Source organism: Colius striatus, chromosome 3 (genome assembly GCF_028858725.1).
Source record: "Colius striatus isolate bColStr4 chromosome 3, bColStr4.1.hap1, whole genome shotgun sequence".
NCBI lineage: Eukaryota > Metazoa > Chordata > Aves > Coliiformes > Coliidae > Colius > Colius striatus.
The window spans coordinates 91,963,413-91,981,418 of NC_084761.1; the positions used below are offsets into that span (position 1 = coordinate 91,963,413).

At 42.7% G+C, this 18,006-nt stretch overlaps 2 protein-coding genes across 8 annotated transcripts in view; both read left to right on the top strand.

Moving 5' to 3' along the window:
- Nucleotides 1-1,252: 1,252 nt before the first annotated feature.
- TMEM129 (transmembrane protein 129, E3 ubiquitin ligase) lies at nt 1,253-13,654 on the top strand. 4 transcript variants are annotated; one of them, XR_009818431.1, is made up of 5 exons: nt 1,253-1,759; nt 2,473-2,947; nt 5,329-5,488; nt 7,433-7,665; nt 8,010-8,097. XR_009818431.1 is itself a non-coding variant. In XM_010206981.2 (5 exons), the coding sequence occupies exons 1-4, from the start codon at nt 1,555-1,557 to the stop codon at nt 8,256-8,258; spliced, it is 1,089 nt and encodes a 362-aa protein (XP_010205283.2). In that variant the 5' UTR covers nt 1,418-1,554; the 3' UTR covers nt 8,259-8,269; nt 13,446-13,654. The 4 variants fall into 4 exon arrangements, 1 of the variants encoding a protein (XP_010205283.2); XR_009818432.1 differs by having other exon boundaries at nt 7,448-7,665; XR_009818433.1 differs by having other exon boundaries at nt 1,254-1,759; nt 7,428-7,665.
- Nucleotides 13,655-14,618: 964 nt separating this feature from the next.
- The window catches only part of SLBP (stem-loop histone mRNA binding protein), a 29,024-nt gene continuing 25,636 nt past the window's right edge, over nt 14,619-18,006 (top strand). For all 4 annotated transcript variants that reach the window (XR_009818415.1, XR_009818416.1, XR_009818414.1 and 1 more), the window contains exons 1-3: nt 14,619-14,746; nt 16,305-16,421; nt 17,659-17,763. Coding sequence is in view for 1 of the 4 variants with exons in the window: in XM_061992379.1 (XP_061848363.1) it covers nt 14,688-14,746; nt 16,305-16,421; nt 17,659-17,763 (281 nt within the window). In the remaining 3 variants the exon portion in view is untranslated. The remainder of the gene's footprint in view (nt 14,747-16,304; nt 16,422-17,658; nt 17,764-18,006) is intronic.

Below are 18,006 nucleotides of genomic sequence, written 5' to 3' on the forward strand. Positions count from 1 at the left end.
CGGCGGGAGCAACGCTGACAGTGGAGTCCTGCTTCGGACCCACGCTCCGGGGAGCGCTGATGGCCCTCGGGGAAAAAAACTCGATGTTTAGCGTTCCTCTGGATGAAGTATCTGTAGTATTACTGCTAGTCCACGCTTAGGCCCCACAGGACCTAATTGTGGGGGCAGAAGCTTGTGTCTGCAAATCCTGAGGTAAACACATCAGCCCTTTGGCATGGCCAGTTCTCAATGCCCAACCACCTTTGCAGTGGAAGGAGTGAAGTGAGAGGGCAGGGACAAGATGCTGAAGGCCCATATGGATTTTCAGGGACCCCAGCATACCTCCTGGGCATTAGCCTCTCTGTGTCATGGTGCTTGGTGGCAGGCAGGCACTGGGCCAGTCACAGTGTTTTGTGCTACACACACTCTCATTTCTACAAAAAGCAACTCTAGGCCAGAATTTGAGATGTAGACTCCAATATTCTTGGGGGTGCTTACTATGGAGGGATGATGTCTGTGGTCTACATAGGCTGCGTGAAAGCTTGCTGTAAGTGAACTTGGAGTGTCCCCTGAGACTCCCAAGTGAAATTATGAAATACTGTTGATACCATTAAGCCTCTTGAAAGTAAATTAAAAGTTGCTGATACAGGAATAAATGCAGGATCTGCTTAGAAGCTGGGAAACTTGCAAGAATAAAGTCCATGTTTAAATTTTGGTTCCGTTCAGAGATCTATAATGATACATAAAGCCATGTGAACATCTGTTATCCTCAGGACTTTTGTGTAACAGAGCATTTTGCCTCTGTTCCTCCCGTCACAACATAATGCCATCAGTCCCTTGTATGCCCAAGCACAGCCACAACCTCTCAGTGATTCTGCTTCGACAATCTTCGATGAATAAAACCACGGAAAGACAACTTGCTGCTACACAATCTGATTTTTATTATTAAAACTAAGTCAAAACAGTTTGTACAGTGAAGTCGTTAGATAGCAACAATGAACTATCGTGAAAACAACAAACTTTCGACCAATGATGCCTTTTAGAATGAAACAAGATGCCTGTGATACAAGCATAATTTCACTGGTGAAACTGTCTTATTCAAGAGTGTGTCAATCATCACGAATTCCCCATCTCCATCAACAGCCACGCCAGCGTGGCACTTCCTACCGACTCGGCTCCACATCAGTAACTCCGTCTGAACTAGTCAGGCTCCGTGAAGCATAACCTCAGTTTACAAAGCGTGAGGCCACGCAGCTACCGGGATCCTGAAGACCCAGCCGGCTCTGGGGAGGCGGGGTGTGAGTGAGATCTCGCTCGTGTGGCGCCTGGGACGACGAGGCTCCGCTCCCGAGCCCACCGGCGGGACACCCGGGAGGCACGTAGCCCAGCTCCTCCAGGGGCCGCGCCGGCTCCGCCCCAGCGGAACTGCCCGCCCGGCAGCGGCGGCACCGCGCCGTCCATCCGGGGCCGTGGCGGGAACTACAGCTCCCAGAGAGCCGCGGGGCGACGGCGGCAGCTCGGGTCGGGTCGGGCCGGGGCCGCGGCGGGAGCGGGCCGTGGGCGGCGGGACGCAGTATGGAGAGCCCTGCGGTGACCTTCACGTTGGCCTACCTGGTGTTCGCCGTCTGCTTCGTCTTCCCACCCGACGAAGTGCGCTCGGCGGGGCTGACGGTGCAGAGCCTGCTGTCCGCCTGGCTGGGCAGCGAGGACGCGGCCTTCGTGCAGTACCACCTGCGGCGCAGCACCGGCACGCTGCTGGCACACTCGCTCCTGCCCCTGGGTGAGCCCCGGCCGGCGGCGGGACGAGACAGAGCGGGGCGGGACGGAGAGCGGGGTTCCCCACTGAAGAGGGGTGGCAGCAGCCTTCAGCCTCGCGGCATGAAAGGCAAACCCGCTGCCTGGGCGAGACAGCGCTCAAGACCCTGCTGAGCCTGGCGGGAGCAAGACGGGGGCTCACCAGTGCCCCGTGTCAGGGCCACGCAGGTGTAAGTGAATACATCTTACAGATACTGCACTTGACTGTCAATCAAGCCGCCTCGTTAAGCACACTAAGCTTTGTAACGAGTTGGCTGCAGTGGCATACATGCAGTTGCAAAAGAATATCTCTTTATTTAACCAGCGACTTGAAATTGGCTTCCTTTAGTTCTGTAATCCTGCTAAAACTAAGTGGCATCTTACAGGTAGTTTTATTCAACCAGTAAATTCAGATCAGCTTCTTTTAGATATCTAATGCTAGTAAAATTGGCATCTTACAGGTAATTTTATTTAACCTTCAAATTCAAATTGGCATCATTTAGCTATGCAATTCTGGTAAAAATCAGTGACAGTTAAGAATTTATCTCAGCTTGCTTAGTAAAAGGTTTGAATTTGAGTTGCAGCAATACAGTAGTCCTCCTGGAGGTCAGCTCGCCGTTTAGATAACTATATGAATCAGAGGGGTGTGTTTATGCATGTACTTAATTGATTTCTGAAAGTAAGTAATTTTCCTTGCAGGTTATTACCTTGGTATGTGCATTGCTGCACCTGAAAAACATCTCAGTTTTTTCTACCTGGCTTCAAAAGGATGGAAAACTTTCTTCTTCTTTGCTGTTCTCTTCCCAGCAGTCACCAGTGCTCTGGCATATTACTGGTCACGGAAAGGTTGGAATAATCATCCGTTAGCCCGAACACTCGCTGTTCACGCTCTCCCACAGTCGGGCTGGAGAGCAGTAGCTTCTTCCATCAATATAGAATTTAGGAGAATTGACAAATTTGCTACAGGAGCTCCAGGAGCAAGGGTGATTGTTACAGACACATGGGTGATTAAAGTGACCACCTACTGTTTACATGTTGCCCAACAGCAGGACATTCATTTGACCGTGACAGACTCCAGACAGCATGAACTCACCCCAGACTCAAATATGCCTGTGCAGTTCCTCACCATCCGTGTTGCCAGTATCAATCCCTACGTGAAGGCATTTGATATCCGGTAAAACAACTACTCCGTTAATGGTTTATATATATATATATTTATATATGCTATGTGATAGTGCTAGTAGAGTGCTTATGTGGCACATCTGAAATCTCCCTGGGTCTCCTACCTTCTTTTTTGCTCCCTGCCTGGTGTTCAGAGATGCTTTATGTGCAGTTCTGCCACGCAGTGCAGTGAAGAAAGGTTATTTAGAAAGTTTCATACACCTACAGTGTTGAATGCCCAATGCTTAAATAAAGGGATCAGCCTGTTTGATCCATGCTTAGGAATAGGATTGTGATGGATGCAGAAAGAGGTAACCTGAAAAACTTCGGTGAAAGATGGAGAACAGGAACGAAAGAGACAATCTTTGGTCTTCCAAATTTGGGGGAAGGATAAATAGTTATTTGCCTAAAACTGGCTGTTATTCACCCATGCCTTTTTTTTTTTATTTGCTTCCACTCAAAGCCCATAATTTTATCACTGCTCAGTGGAGTTCTTGCTGAGCTACTGCAAGCCAGCTGCTCTTAAAGCAAAGAAGTCAGTGTAGTCCATTTCTGATTTATATGTTCTTGTAGCAGTAAATCGGAGCAATCGGAGCAAAGCTGCTTGCTTTCCAAGGGCTCATGCTACTTTTTCTAGCAGTCTGTGTAGCTGGGCAAAAGTAATACAAGTTTTGCAGAAACCTGTAACACTTGAGTAGAAGGGTGCTGAAGTCTTTTTTGTCACTGTGTCATTAGAAGGAGTAGACACAGCCATGGTGGTGCTCCTAAAACTATATATTTGAAAAGGCTTTGGGGTGTTTGTTTGATGTAAATTAGTATGTCAGCAGCATTTACTTGATTTAAAGTAATTAAAAGGTAATTAAAAGTAGTCAGATCACCAGATTTGTAGGTGAGCCAGAGGGGTTCTGGCAAGCCTGAGGAAGGCTTAGAGGTGATTGTGTTAGATATCCTGAGAACAAGAGGTTAGTTAAGGTAAGCACGGCAGTCCTAAGGAAAGTGGAGACTTTTATAGACCTATGAGAGGGGTTACCAAATAAGTATTAATCAACTAATGATTATTTTCTCCTGTAAGTTTTTCAGTGCCAGAGTGATAAAACTGCATCCCCAGCTAAGAAAATCGTGGCTTCTTTGACAATTCCTTTTAGGGAAAAAAATTCAAACCTCAAAACTCTATTATGCGGCTAAACAGAAGAGCACTGTAAACAGTGTGTTTAAAGATTCTTGTAGTAAGATGTGTTAGAAATAGCAAAACCTCTGCTAGAATGCCGTTATACAGGACTTAAGTGCTGTAGGACAAAACTCCTCTATTAAGGATCACTAGGTTCACTGTATATATCCAGAATCAGAATTGGATAACAGTGGGATGTTTCTGGAAGAAAAATGCTTTGTGCAGGCAGGCCACATTTTCCTGCTTATTCAATGTGAATCTTAACTCTGGATAGAAAGCTCCCTGTTATTTGCACAGTTAGCATCTGGTAACAAATGTTACCCTATAGTAGTTAAAACAATGGAGACCACTGGGAGCTCAAACTAAGGCAGCATTCCATTGTACTGGGCTCTGGGAACTCAGAGGAATGTCAGGGTGATGGTCCCAGGGCTTCTCTGTTAAAGCTGTTTAATGAGTGGAAATGTTGAGCTAAGGAGTCCTGAATCAACAGTTCAGAATTGTTCCATCTAAAAGGGATAACAACAGTAACACACCACTGCAGGATCTGTACGGGGGCTGATGTGCCACCTGATGTCTGTGGGCCTCAATTTAGCAGAAGCAACCTAGTGTGAAACACAGCTTGTTAGAGCTTTAAATCAGAGTCTGAGTCGTATTCAGCAGCTGTTTGTAACCTTTGTGAAATTTCAGGTGTTACATCAAATTGCATCAAAAAGTCACAGAACCTGATACTGATGATGTTGTTCTGATACTTACATGTACTCTTATCACCATGTGATATGTGCCACATGATATAACTGTTAAGTGCTGTCCTCAGGAGTTTCTAAACTAGAATTTAGATATGATCTAAGTAGATAAGCATTAAAAAGATGGATGGAAATTGTGTATGCAGTACTTTGCAGTTATGTACCTGTACTGCTTTTCTTCATGCTAGTAACTTTTAAAGCTTTCCTTTATTTTTGTATGTTTTAGCTAATCTGTGGCATATCCTGTTGGCAATCTGACAACAGATAGGAAGGAAGACAGCATGTTATATTGTCTGTTACGTTGAAAACAACAACTAAACAGCAAAAGAAAACAAAATGCTCACTGTATATTTATTCTGTCAAGTTTATAATAACATAACTTCTGTGTGGGTTCACTTCTCTGATGTTGACCTCTGCAGTGTAGTGTCAAGGTATTTGAATGGATGATAATGGTAACATTTTGTTCCATCTTTTCTTCTTCAGGCTGAACTCCACAGAGTATGGGGAGCTCCGAGAAAAGCTCCGTGCTCCCATCAGCAATGCAGCTAATGTTGTGATCCATCAAAGCCTTAGTGATTTGTTTCTAGAAACCTTTACATCTCTGGTGGAAAGTAACCAGACATATTCTGTTCCAAGCACTCAGGTGAGACTTTCCATCCATGTGAGAATGACACTTTACACTGTGCCTGTGATTACTGTGTAATTGGTAACCATTCCCTTAGGGTTATCTCAAGGGAATTTTTATGAGAAGTCTTTCTTTTAGAGTTAATCAAAAGGTTTGATCAAACAATGACTGAATTATGTTAAATTATAATTATTAAACAGTAATCAAATGATAATTTCATGGGAATTGACAGCACTCATACACTCTACTACTTACTGCACTTTTAATAATTAAACTTGCTCGTATGCTTTAGATCTAGTATAAACTGTCACCTACTTGGCTATGGATAACAGATCCTGTGTAAGGGATCTCTCAGCCTCAGGGAATAACCATGAGAAGTGTCCAACCCAAGGAAAGACCACGGCTGTGCAGCCCACTGCTCTACAGGAATGCTCAATGGGTTTTGGGGGAGGCTGCAGATATTAATGAAGTGATAGACTCATAGTCAAACTTGCCTTCAGTGTATGTGCAGGTGTGCAGCCATAGCAGTTTTAGTTTTGTGCAGTTCCAGGTCAGGCTGGCACTGTTAGCTTCTGTTAAGACATGGCCTGGATTGATCAACTTTCTGAGAAGACGGGGCCTAGCATAGTTTCTCAAGGTCTGCACAGTAGGGCTGGTTCTAGCCAGGGCTGCTTGGCGATGATGCTTGAACCAATGCCGCGAAGTTTTCGGCTCTTGGCCTGAAAACCCAGGCTCGAAGCCTGAAAAACCCAGGCTCGAAGCCTGAAACCAGACTCTAAGTCTGAAACCAGACTCTAAGCCTGAAACACCCAGGCTCGAAGCCTGAAAAACCCAGGCTCGAAGCCTGAACAACCAGCTTCAAGCCTACTTCATGCGGCGATCAACCCAGGGTCCGATTCTCAGCTGGGTGGGAAAAAATCAGTCCTACTCAATGTGAGTGATAGCAGAAATCTTCTCTTTATTGAGAGCAGGCTCTAACTTATATCCAGCAGCTTCAAAGCTAGCTCAGCAACAGCAGCTAATAGATTACATTCTTATGTTCATCCTACTTGCGGTTTCTGCGATAAGCAAGCTCCCTCACATTTTCCCATCTTGTTTTTCCCCCGTAGTTGTTTTCCACCTTGGGCTGTTAGCTCGTTAGCTGAAAACAGCCCGACCTTGAAGGAGCAGAAAGCGGCCTGCTGTCTGCACTGACTACGTGACAGCAACTGTTTTAACCATGGTTCTGACTCTGGTCTTGATTGTGCATTAAACTAGAACTCAGATTGCCTTGCCCCGTCGGGCCTGACATTATACCCTGGGGTCCATGTCCATTCTCTCTTAACCACTCCTTCACAAACTAAAGTGCTGCTCACTCAGTCATGGTGGAAAACAGTTGGAAATGATGACATTACATTTCCAGAAAGTTTATGGGGAGCTGGAATCACAGCTCTTGTTACTGTTCTTTAGGCAGTTTACTCTGTTACAGCTTGGTTTTCTCCATAGCCTGGTTTTGGTGGAACTTCTGAAATAAACAAGGATTCTTAATTGAGGCTTGCTTTAATTGTAAATAACACCACAGAGTCCTACCTTCAGTAATAATCACAGAGACCTGAGCATTACTATGCAGGTGCAGCAATCCAAAGTGTGACTAGAGCACATAATGTGGTTGTACATTCTGATTGCAGTGCATATAGTGAAAAGAGAGGTTGAAAATAAAGAGAAGATGCTATTTCTTTCGGACGGTTGCTTGCTTGTAGGGCTTTTAATTTGTGACATTTTTTAATTTAAGTGTCAGCTCAGCTGCTGAACTTTTGTTTGACATTGAGATATAACGTCAGAAATGACAACATGGACATTAAAAATCAACATGGGATTCTTCCATAATCTGAAGCTCCATGAAAAAGTTTTAAAAGTTAGTTAACTTTCTATTAGTTATTTTCCTAATCTAAGGTTATTTTCCTGCTTAATAACTAAGAGAAGCCCTCATTTCACAAGTTAAAGCTGATACAGCTTCTGAAAGAAGCAATCCTGCTTCCTGCACACTCCTTGTCCCCAAGTTGACACAAGAGTTCGTCTGCAATGAACCTGTTTGGGAGAAATGATTGAGGTGAAAAGAGGAAAAGATGACTGGTTTTCATCTGGGTCTGCTCCACAATCAAGCTGTCACTGTGGCTGAACGGACACTTGACCTGACCAGGGAAAAGACACTGGAGGTGGGAACTAGAGACTACAAAGTAGTCCTGGTTTTTGTTACACCAATAGCAGTATAAATAGTATTCAGGTCTCCACACCTGCCCAGTGTGCTGTGTTTTGCACTTTGTCAAATTCTTGGAGATATGTGGCTGGAAGACACATGGGACATGCTAATTATTGTTTATTAACTGTAAAACAGTCATAGAAAGATGATCTCCCTATATGCAGCTGCAAGTACATGTGGCTCTGCCCACTCAGGTTCCTGCTATGTTTGTTCACAGGTAGTTTTCTAAAAGCCTTTGAAAAGCAGTAACAGAAACCATTCTGTGCAGATTATAATTTTGAAGCTTTTCTCCTCCTTTAGGAGCTGGAGCCATGCATAGGGTGTATGCAGACCATCGCTAACATCAAGCTCATCAAGAACTGCCAGGAGCCAAATGAAGGGGAATGCCAACAATGCTACTGTCGGCCCATGTGGTGCCTCACCTGCATGGGCAAATGGTTTGCCAGCCGACAGGATCAGCAGCACCCTGAGACCTGGCTGTCGAGCAAAGTGCCTTGTCCGACTTGCCGAGCCAAGTTTTGTATTTTAGACGTTTGCATCATACGATGAATAATACTTGGGTACGTTTTAACTTTTTAAATTGCAATGTATTTCACAGTGGGTTTGGTTAAAAGGCCTGTTAGATTTGTTTCTGAGACTTCATGTTCTACAAGGGTGCAAACTCCAAAGCTTTCTTTTACAGTGTTGAAAACAGATGTAAATCTTCTCAGTTCCTCTCCTCTTACCTGTGTCTTTGGTTTTTGTTCACTGGATGTCAGTTTCTGGACCAGTCATTATTTTTTAACCCATATTTTGCTTTCTTATGTCTTACATAGTTGTACATCTTGTATCTCTCCATATTTGCAGTTCCATTATCTTTTCAAGTTTTAACATCAGTCACATTCTTTAAATTTTGTAATTTAGTATGAGTTTTAATTCTTAGTAAAGGGCTGAGAAAATAACTTTGGTTAGACTTCACTGATACTTCTTAAATCCATTTGTAAAGTTCTTTATATGTTAGCAAGTGGTCACTGAACAAGTATGCCACTTCTGTTTCTCTGCTGGTCCCCTCCACTTACAAAGGGGATTGGTTTCTTCAGGCTAAGGAATTTAATCACTGAATATGTACAACTCCCATAAGGACCTTTTATTCCAATAATCTGCCTCTAGTCTAGTTTTTGATGGTTGTATTTATTTCAAACAACTGGAGGAATTGAAACATTCCCCATTTACCTTCATTGCTAATGTTACACAGCGTTAAACCTGTTGGTTTCCTGGAGCTACACTGCTTAGGGGTTTGATGTTCTTTACATGATGGACTCTTTTTTTTTTTTTTAAGTACATTTAAAGGGAGTGCAGCAAACATCTGAACTGTCTAAATGCTCTGAAGGAACACTCAGCTATTTCAAAGCCTGTAAGCTTTTTCTCAGGGGTAACTTTTCCCCTGAAATAGATGCCAGGATCATAGGGGTGTAAGTTGTCCAAAGAATTACCATCAATAGTGAAAGTTTTTCAGCTTAGAGATCAAAGTCTGACCTATGATTCTATGATAAGCAGTAGTTGCTGGTTTAATATTTATAGGGTAATGATGCACATTTCTTGATCTGATCTGCATTAGAATAAATTAGAAATGAAAATAAAAAGCATTTTCCATTATTTTTAAGAGAGCCCTACTCTGAGACCTAAATACAGTTCTTAATGTTCTAGCTGTGCATCACACCATTCAATGAACAATTACTTGGCATACTGCTTGGTAGAAAACCTCCAGCTGCTGGAGAATGTGTGAGTTCTGACACTGACCCGTGCACTGCAGGGGCTGAGCTGCAGCTATTTGCTTGACAAGTTGTCCCACCTTAGAGGGGTAGTAACCTCAGGCAGACAGGTGGGTCAAAGAGTGAAAGTTATATTTTAAGGCTTCAGTCTAGTAGAATAAAAGCCCTAATACCTCCCACCTGTATTATCAAAAATCATCAAGCAGAGATGACATGCTAGTGATTACATGAAAATATCCTGATTACTGTGACAGACAGCTGCTTTGAGCAGGAATAGATGGCAGCATCTTAAAATGGTACAAGTACTGGAGGCACAACTGTGAAAGATTTCATTAGAATCTCAGCCCAGGGAGAGGCTTTTTGGTGAATACATCAAACTGCACTTGGAGCTACCCAGCCAGGAGATGGTTACGAATGTGGCTGCAAGCCATAGTTTGGAGAGGGATAAGGAATTGAGAACAGATTTGACAGCAACATTTGAGAACTAACGTTATGTCATGTTGGTGGTGTTTGGTTTTTTTTGTTTGCATTTGTTTAATAACATGCAGTTATAAAAGCCCAACCTGGATTTAAGGACATTCATTGCTTGAGCATAAATGAGTTATTACATATATAACATCTACTATGCAATTGTCTGTATTACCTGTTAATAAGGGTGATTTTTCTGGTTTTCATTACCTGTTGTTTTGGAGAGGATAGAGTGAAAATTTGGCACTGAGACTGGTAGTATGGATTTGTCTCTCTTTCTTCTTTCATCTGAATAGGATTGAACTGAGTTCCTGAGTTTCAGACAGGTTTATTGACAAGTCTAGAAATTTAAAACAGAAGGTGATGATCAGTGATGGAATTTGAAATATTTTCCAGTACTTCTGTGGGAAAGTTATTTGGAAGTTTGAAATGGTCTCTGCAGGATTTTTTTTATCCTTTAGAAGACTCTTACATAGCCTTGTGGTGTCTTCTAACATGTACCTCGTTGCTACACAGCAGCCTTTACAAATAAGCATTTTGTACTATTTACTTCTGGAAAGTTTACATAACATGGCACAGATATAAGGGAGGTGGTCCTTGAAATGGTTGCAGAAGAGAGAATGGGATTTTGATGTTGTGGTTTTGCCACTGACATTAATTTCCTACTGCTCTTCTCCTGTTTAGAATAAAAATATTTATCATAAAGACTTATGAAGTTAAAATTGTCAAGGCCTTGAGAAACTTAGATAATAGGTACATGTAGTTGCAGATGGTTCTGCACAAGAGAAACATATCAGTTTCCAATAGTAATAAGAGCTTTAGTCTCCCAATTGCTTGTGCAGTGGAGTTGTTCTTTACAGAAATCTACTCTGAATTGATTGGAAGTTTTCATTTCAGTGGAACTTTGCTTTTCATCGTACTTCTTTTGCCAGTGTAACAGTATAACAAAGGGATGGTCATAAATGTATAATACCGTGGCATCTTTTAACAGTAGTGCTCTAATCACAGAAGTGCCTCTTAGAAAACTTAGTAATAATTACCAAAATATAATGCTTATGTTAGTAACACTGCCTGACTTAAATTCCTTAAAACAAGCTTTTTTTTTTTTCAAATTTAAATAATTAAATTTGGCAAAGTAATCTGGCACATCTCTGTTGTTGTAGTGCAGGCAATACTCACTCGAAGACATAGAGAGTCTAAGTAATGCATATGCAGAACTGTACACAGGCAACGTAGTACAACCACTAGAGCTGACTCGAAGCCACCCTTCCTTTGCTACCTCCTTATATGCTGCTTCTGCCCATGAGATCACCCAGGGCCAATTGATTAACTTGCAGCACCTGTTTCTGAAGTAGCTTGCCAGCTGCATTAACTTATCCCTACTATCTTTATGCAAGGTGGCTGGTCCAAGCTACATCTGTCCTACACACCTCCAAAGTTTGTAAGCTTCTTAAAGGCTGTGTAGAGAACCAACTTGCTAAAAATCCATATGACATACTCTTCTTAGAGCTGGTACGAGAAGAAACCATGACCTCTTCCTGCACAGTCATCTGATGTTTGTCTTCAAGTCACCAAACAATAATAGAGTAAAAATATAGGCGTTTGTCTTCATGATAGCTTCAGGTCACAATCGGAAGAACCACATGCAAGTATAGGGCTGTTTCTAGACAAGATCTCTCTCTCTTTGCAGGAAATAGAAACACATTGCCTCCCACCAAACCTTAATACATTTCTTAAACATAAAGAGAGGGTTTAGAATCAGTCTTTTTACAGCACTTTTCAAAGAAAAAAAATGAACCAAGTGATGTGGTGGGACAAAATTCTTACTTAAAGAATTTTCTTGAATTACTAGTGATTTAGTGTTGCTTTTTGAGCTGTGTATATGCCTTTCTGCATCACTGACAAGGCAATGTTATTCATCTGAAGTACATTATATAAATGTATCGTGCTTACAATAAGACAATGTATATGGTGGATGCACAGTGTCAGTATGAATAGTCCATATGTGTGTATACATGTAGAGCCCAAATTTCTTATGTGCTGTAGCTGAACAGCTGTTTCTGAAAACATGGTCTGTGGCTATATTATTTACTTCCACAGTTGTTATTTCTTTAATTGTAGCATTCCAGAAAATAATGTCAAAATGTGTTCTCTTGTTATGTATTGTTGTATTTTTTTTTAGGTTAACATGGTTTGCTAACCAAAAAAGCAAAAGGTATTTTGTCCAAGAGTTATGTATTTTCAATCCATTATATGAATGCAGTTGTTTACCATGAGGCTTGCCATCACTTGAGACCAAAATACCAGGTTATTATCCAATTTCTTCAGTATGAGTATTTTTATTGTGTTGAAACTTGGTATACAGCAGCTATACCATTCCAGTCAGGCTAAACCTCAATAAGACATAACTGACTAAAATTCTGAGGTGCAGTTTTTGAAGAAATTCTGATTTTGATATATTTAAGTAGTAAAAAAAAATATACAAATATCCAAGCTCTTATATGCATTACAAAACATTTTCTTCCAAAGATATACCACAGGGTTTGTTATTTGTGGCTGGTTTGGGTTTGGGGTTCTTTTTTACCTAGGTAGCTCACCTGTTTTTAAATGGACAGTATTATTTGGATAGCCTTTAAGGAAAAGGCTTAATGAATACATGTAGTTGATCTTAAAACTCTCTGAAGAGCTGAATAAAAATACAACTGGTTTTATGTAAGACTTCTGGTTTTCATTTTAAGGTTATGTTTACCAGTTAAAGCTTTATATGGGTGGAAATAAGTCTCACCTACCTGTATACAATGTTTTAGTTAAAAATGTTACAGTACCAAGAGGGCTTTAAGTTTCCTGAAGGTGCATCTGGTAATTCCTTCTTTGATGATTTTCCCACTACAACCTGCTTGCAAAGGGTTGCATGAATGAAAGAATGTAAAATCTGTACCTTAGGGGAAAAAAAAGAAAGAAACAACAAATACTTTCCATAATTAGCAGGGGAGAAGGACTGATACTGGATGTCATGAAATGAGCAGGAGTGATGACTGAAAATTTGCCTTTCCAGGGCAGCACTGGCATACACCAATGATGTGTCTGAATGAAACACTTTTTTTTTGTAATAGGGGAATTGATTAGAGATGTTAAGAAGCGCAGACAATAGAAGAATATTGTGCACACCATTAATGGTAGAGAATGAGAGAGATATAGAATCATAGAATAATTTCAGTTGGAAAAGAACTTTAAGAACACCGAGTCCAACCACTCACCTCACACTGTCAAACCCACCACTAATCCATGTCCCTGAGCACCTCATCTACATGGCTTTTAAGCATCTCCAGGGACAGGGACTCCACCACCTCCCTGGGCAGCCTGGAACAGTGTCTAACAACCCTCTCAATTAAAAAGTTCTTCCTCATCTCCAATCTAAACCTCTCCTGGCACAACTTGAGGCCATTTTCTCTTGTCCTATCCATACCAGACTTCAGAGACTTGCCCCAAATCCCTAACCTCACTTGCTATTTTGCAGGCATGATGCAGGAGTTGAATGTGCGTCTAAGTGCGAGTACTTGCATATCTGTTGTGCAGACACCTGGAACCAGAGGCCTTGGAAATCAGCCTGAGAAGAGATCAAGGGAAGGAGCTTATCAGCCTGGGAATGAGTGGAGAGTACCTTCAGGGTGGTTTTAGCAAAACCACAGTGGACAGAGATTAAATTACTTCATTATTTCTCTATAATGTATATAAAGAGTGTTCTTTTATTTCTTGGTGTGCACGTTAAGTTGAGCAATCCCCTGTGCACCCCACACTGCAATAAAGAATGGCTGCTTTCTAGAACTCCAAAATGAGTCCTAAAGAGTTTCTCTGCTGACTTTTACAGTCAACACTTGTTTCTGGGGAGAAGAGAGAGAATCCCACCTCACTACAATCCTCTTTCAGGTACTTGTAGAGAGTGATGATGTCTCCCCTCAGCCTCCTCCAGGCTAAACAACCCTGGCTCCCTCAGCTGTCCTCATCAGACTTGTTCTCCAGACCCTTCCCCAGCTTCTCTGGACATGCTGCAGCACCTCAGTGTCTCTCTGGGAATGAATGCAATATATACACAATGCAAGATAAATGTTTAGCGTGGTTTGGGTGAACAGTTGAGGCACCTAGTCATGTATGGTTAGTGTGTACTCCTTTTAGCTCATTATCATCCTTAGGGGTGTCAAAGGGGTGTTAACTGTAGTACTAATTTCTCAGTTAATGAAGCAAAGCTGTCAATCTGGACGCTGTGGCCTCGCTCAAATAGTTTTGAAGTTGTTCATCTGCCCTGTCCCACAATTTATAGCCAAAACCTAAAACCCCTGCCACTGTAATGTTCCATGCAGCCTCTCACCGAGGGTCTAAGCCTGGTGCCATCTAATCACAGAGGAATAAAATAAAACATACATTTTCTCTCTCCTGACAACATGGGGAGCTGTGCTCTACTGCCCTCCAGCAGCTGGGGGATTTTGCTGGGAGCAGAGGCCGTTTGTCGTTGCTTCAGTTAACACAGACACCCGCCTGTGCCATCACGTTACCCTCGCCAGGTCACAACCGCAGCCTGTCATCCCCCTTGTGGGACTTCTGCGCATGCGCGCTGCCCGCCGCAGCCTCCGCCCGGGGGAAGGAAGGGCTGCGCATGCGCGCTTCCCGCCGCAGCCTCCGCCCGGGGGAAGGCCCGCGCTTGCGCGCTGCCGTGCCGGGGCCGTAGCCATGTTCGGCGGTGGCGGCGGTACTCGCCTCAGCCATGTTCGGCGCGCAGCGGGGCGCCGCGTCTGGCGGCGGCGAGCCGGGCGCGCCGCGCAGGTGGGAGCTGCTGCTGAGTATCGGTTTCTCAGGGCGTCTGTAGCGCTCCGTGCTTGCCCTTTCCCTCCGCACCCCGGGTGTGTGTATGTGGGCGGGCAGGGGTGTGGTGCTGCCTGTCCCGGGACGCCTCTCCGGGGATAAGCGGCGGGGACGTCGCAGGGGGGGTTTCCTCACCCGCCTCAGCCTCCCCCTCCTCGGTAGCCGAGGCCGGCTGCTCGCCCTCCTCCGGCAGACGTCTCCTGGCTGGGGGAGGGAGTCTCCTTGCAGAGGTTGCTCTGGTCCCAGGGGTAGCGGGAAGAGAGGCGGGCTGGGCTGGGCGGCAGGGCAGCGCTGGGGGGCGGGGAGAGATGGCGTGGGGCGGCCTGGGGGTCACTGGCCTTAAAGCTGACGCTGAGGGAACGGGCAATGCGAGGCACTGGTGATAAAATACGCTGCGATGTTTCTAAAGGATATAGTTTTCAGTTACGCTTTTCCTCATGTTTTCCAGTTGTGTACCTAAGGCCATTCGCTGCCTTTGCAAAAACGGAATGTGTTGAAAGTGACCTCGTTTTGCCAAGATCGTAGTTCTGAGCGAGCTGTTTGTGTTGCCTGTTAGTAACTTTGAGGCCTTTGGGAGCAGGAAACTGACGAAGCCAATCAGGGTGGAGGAGGAAGGGAAAGAAGACATAAGTTGTTAATGCAAGGTTAAAATAACAAAAACCTTCCTTTTTTTCCTCTCTCATTGGCTTCAAATGCACAGAGGTCTAACACATACAGGACGGGGTGTTCACTGTTTACTCATGTGTACAGAACAACAGCAGGTTACTGTGGGAAGTCTGCAATACAGGATCATTTTCTCAGGCACGGTCTGATGTTAGTATACACTGTGACTGTGTTTTGTTTAGTGACCTTACAATTTAAGATGTTGAAGCTGCCAGAACTGAGGAGGAAAATGTTGATAACTCTTACTCCTTAAGCAGTCTCCAGCTGTCCTTCCAGCATATTACAAACACCGCCCTAGCTCTGGGTCCCATGCTTGCTTGTAAGAACTTAGCAGTAGTTTGGTAAACAGCTGCCTGTGTAAAAGGGTTTCCACATTTGGCCTACTTAGCTTTAGACATGTTATTTCCTTGTGTTGGAAGTGATGTTTCTGTATTTGCCTCTTCCCTAAGTTTACTGCTGGCTAGAATGGTTTACAAACATCAAATGATACATTGCTGACAGGACAGTCTATGAGTGTTGATAGGTGTCAGCAGTTCTATAAATGCTGCTGACAGTCATTTCCCCCCCCCAGTTGTTTGCAAAGAGAGAAAGGGTGTATTTTTATCCAAATGTTAACCATTTAACATCCTCGTATCCTAACTGTGTTAGTCAGAGACCCTTTTCTCAGCAATTGCATTGTCCAAGACCTTTGTTAAGTTAGTATTGCTTGAATAAGTTGATGCAAATCACATACCTATGCGCACCAAATCCACATTTTGTAACTGTAAATGGTGATGCAAATTTGTCTATATTTGGTGTAGGCAATGTTCAGTGACTACCACAGACTTGACTTCTGATGAGAATTCTTACTTTCTAGTTCTGTGCAACATCCACACTGCTGGAATCAAGAACAAGAGTGTAGAAGCTGGAATGATGCAGATTCCTTGATGTTAGACGACTATCAATGCAGGCATTTAGACCAATGGCTGGAGAGGTAAGGAATAAATATGAAGCTTGTTTAAAACTTCATTTTGTTTGCTCTTTTCTTTGTGAATCCAACAAAATATTGGACAGGGTTACGATGAATGTTTTCTAATAATACAGTAGCACAGAGGTAGCAGTTGATAGCTGATTGATAGCCTGTTCAGTTTGGCTAATTGAAGTACATGCCATAATATTGGCCAAGTATTCCAATTTAAGCCCTTTATTGCTGAAGTCTTCAATATTAATATAAAATACCCAGTGCTGTTGCTTTATATACTTTGTTTAAGTATCCTACGTTCCTCCCTAGTGTGGAGTCTTTACGTCATGTGTTAAAATTACATTAGTGTGGTGAATGGTAATTTCATCTGTTCACGTGAAACCATATAAGGCAAGTAAGACTACAAGCTAAATCTGCTTCTGTATTACTTAGGTTAAATCTTGAGGCATTAACGGTGAAAGAGGTAGATAGGCTGAAAGGAGTTTTCAGTGCTTCAGAATATTACAGCATTATACAGTTTTAATTTATTATCTTCTTAATTTAGTGAGGAACTTGGTGAGTTTCTCCACCCACAGAGAATACCAGTAGTCCAACTGTTTGTTCAAGTAGGAGCTTCCTGGCTCCCTTTGTGGGTTTACACTGAGTTTATATTCTTGAGGTTATTATGTTGGGATATGACGATGTCTGACAAAATGTTCTGCTCATGTGATGGGCATATTTTCTATTTCTTAAACATCTGCCTGGTCCTTTACAAAGTCTTTATCTGATGACAGAGCAGTGACCAGACTGATTTTGACCTGAAGTCATTGTATGAATTGTGCTCTTTGATGGAATTGTGGTATTGAGAAGGTCTTGAAGTGGTAGAGAGAAGGCTTCACATTGGCTGAGCTGGGAATATTCTAAGAGGTTATCAAGTCTGTGTTCTAACATGAAATTCACTTCATGACTGCTTTCTTCTCTGCAAATCAAAACTGATAGTCTTAAATGATGGCTGAAGGTGGCTTGAACTCAAATATTTTAGTTTGACTTGAACTGAAATAGAATAGGAGCATGTTCCTATGCGACCTGATCTAGGTGAGCCTGCTTCTGCAGGGGGTTTGGACTAGATGATCTCTAAAGGTCCCTTCCAACTCCTACCATTCTATGATTCTATGCTTATGTGGAGACAGTTTGTCCACTGTTGAAGTTTCTGTTTATTAAATACATCGTGAGCAGCAAGTGTTCATATTTACTTCTCATTATTTTCCAGCTCTACAGCACCAGAACATTCTAGGCCTCTTTCTAGTTGTCCCCACTGGGAAGATAGAATTGAAGAAGGCAAAACAATGAGGACACCAAATAAAAAAATTACAAAGTAAGTATTGAACAATTATTAACTATTATTGTGTTGGTTTTGGCAATAGCTATCTGATGATCTGAGTACTTCACATGTGTTAATGCAGATTTGAAACACATCCAGGCTGTTTCATATCAAGCCTGAAGAAGCCTTAAGACAAGAGTAGCACTGAATACTTTTCTTTCAAAAGCTACTTATAGGATCATTTCAGATTCCCTTCTTTTTCAGCTTAAATTGTGTATTCATTACAATTTGCCATAG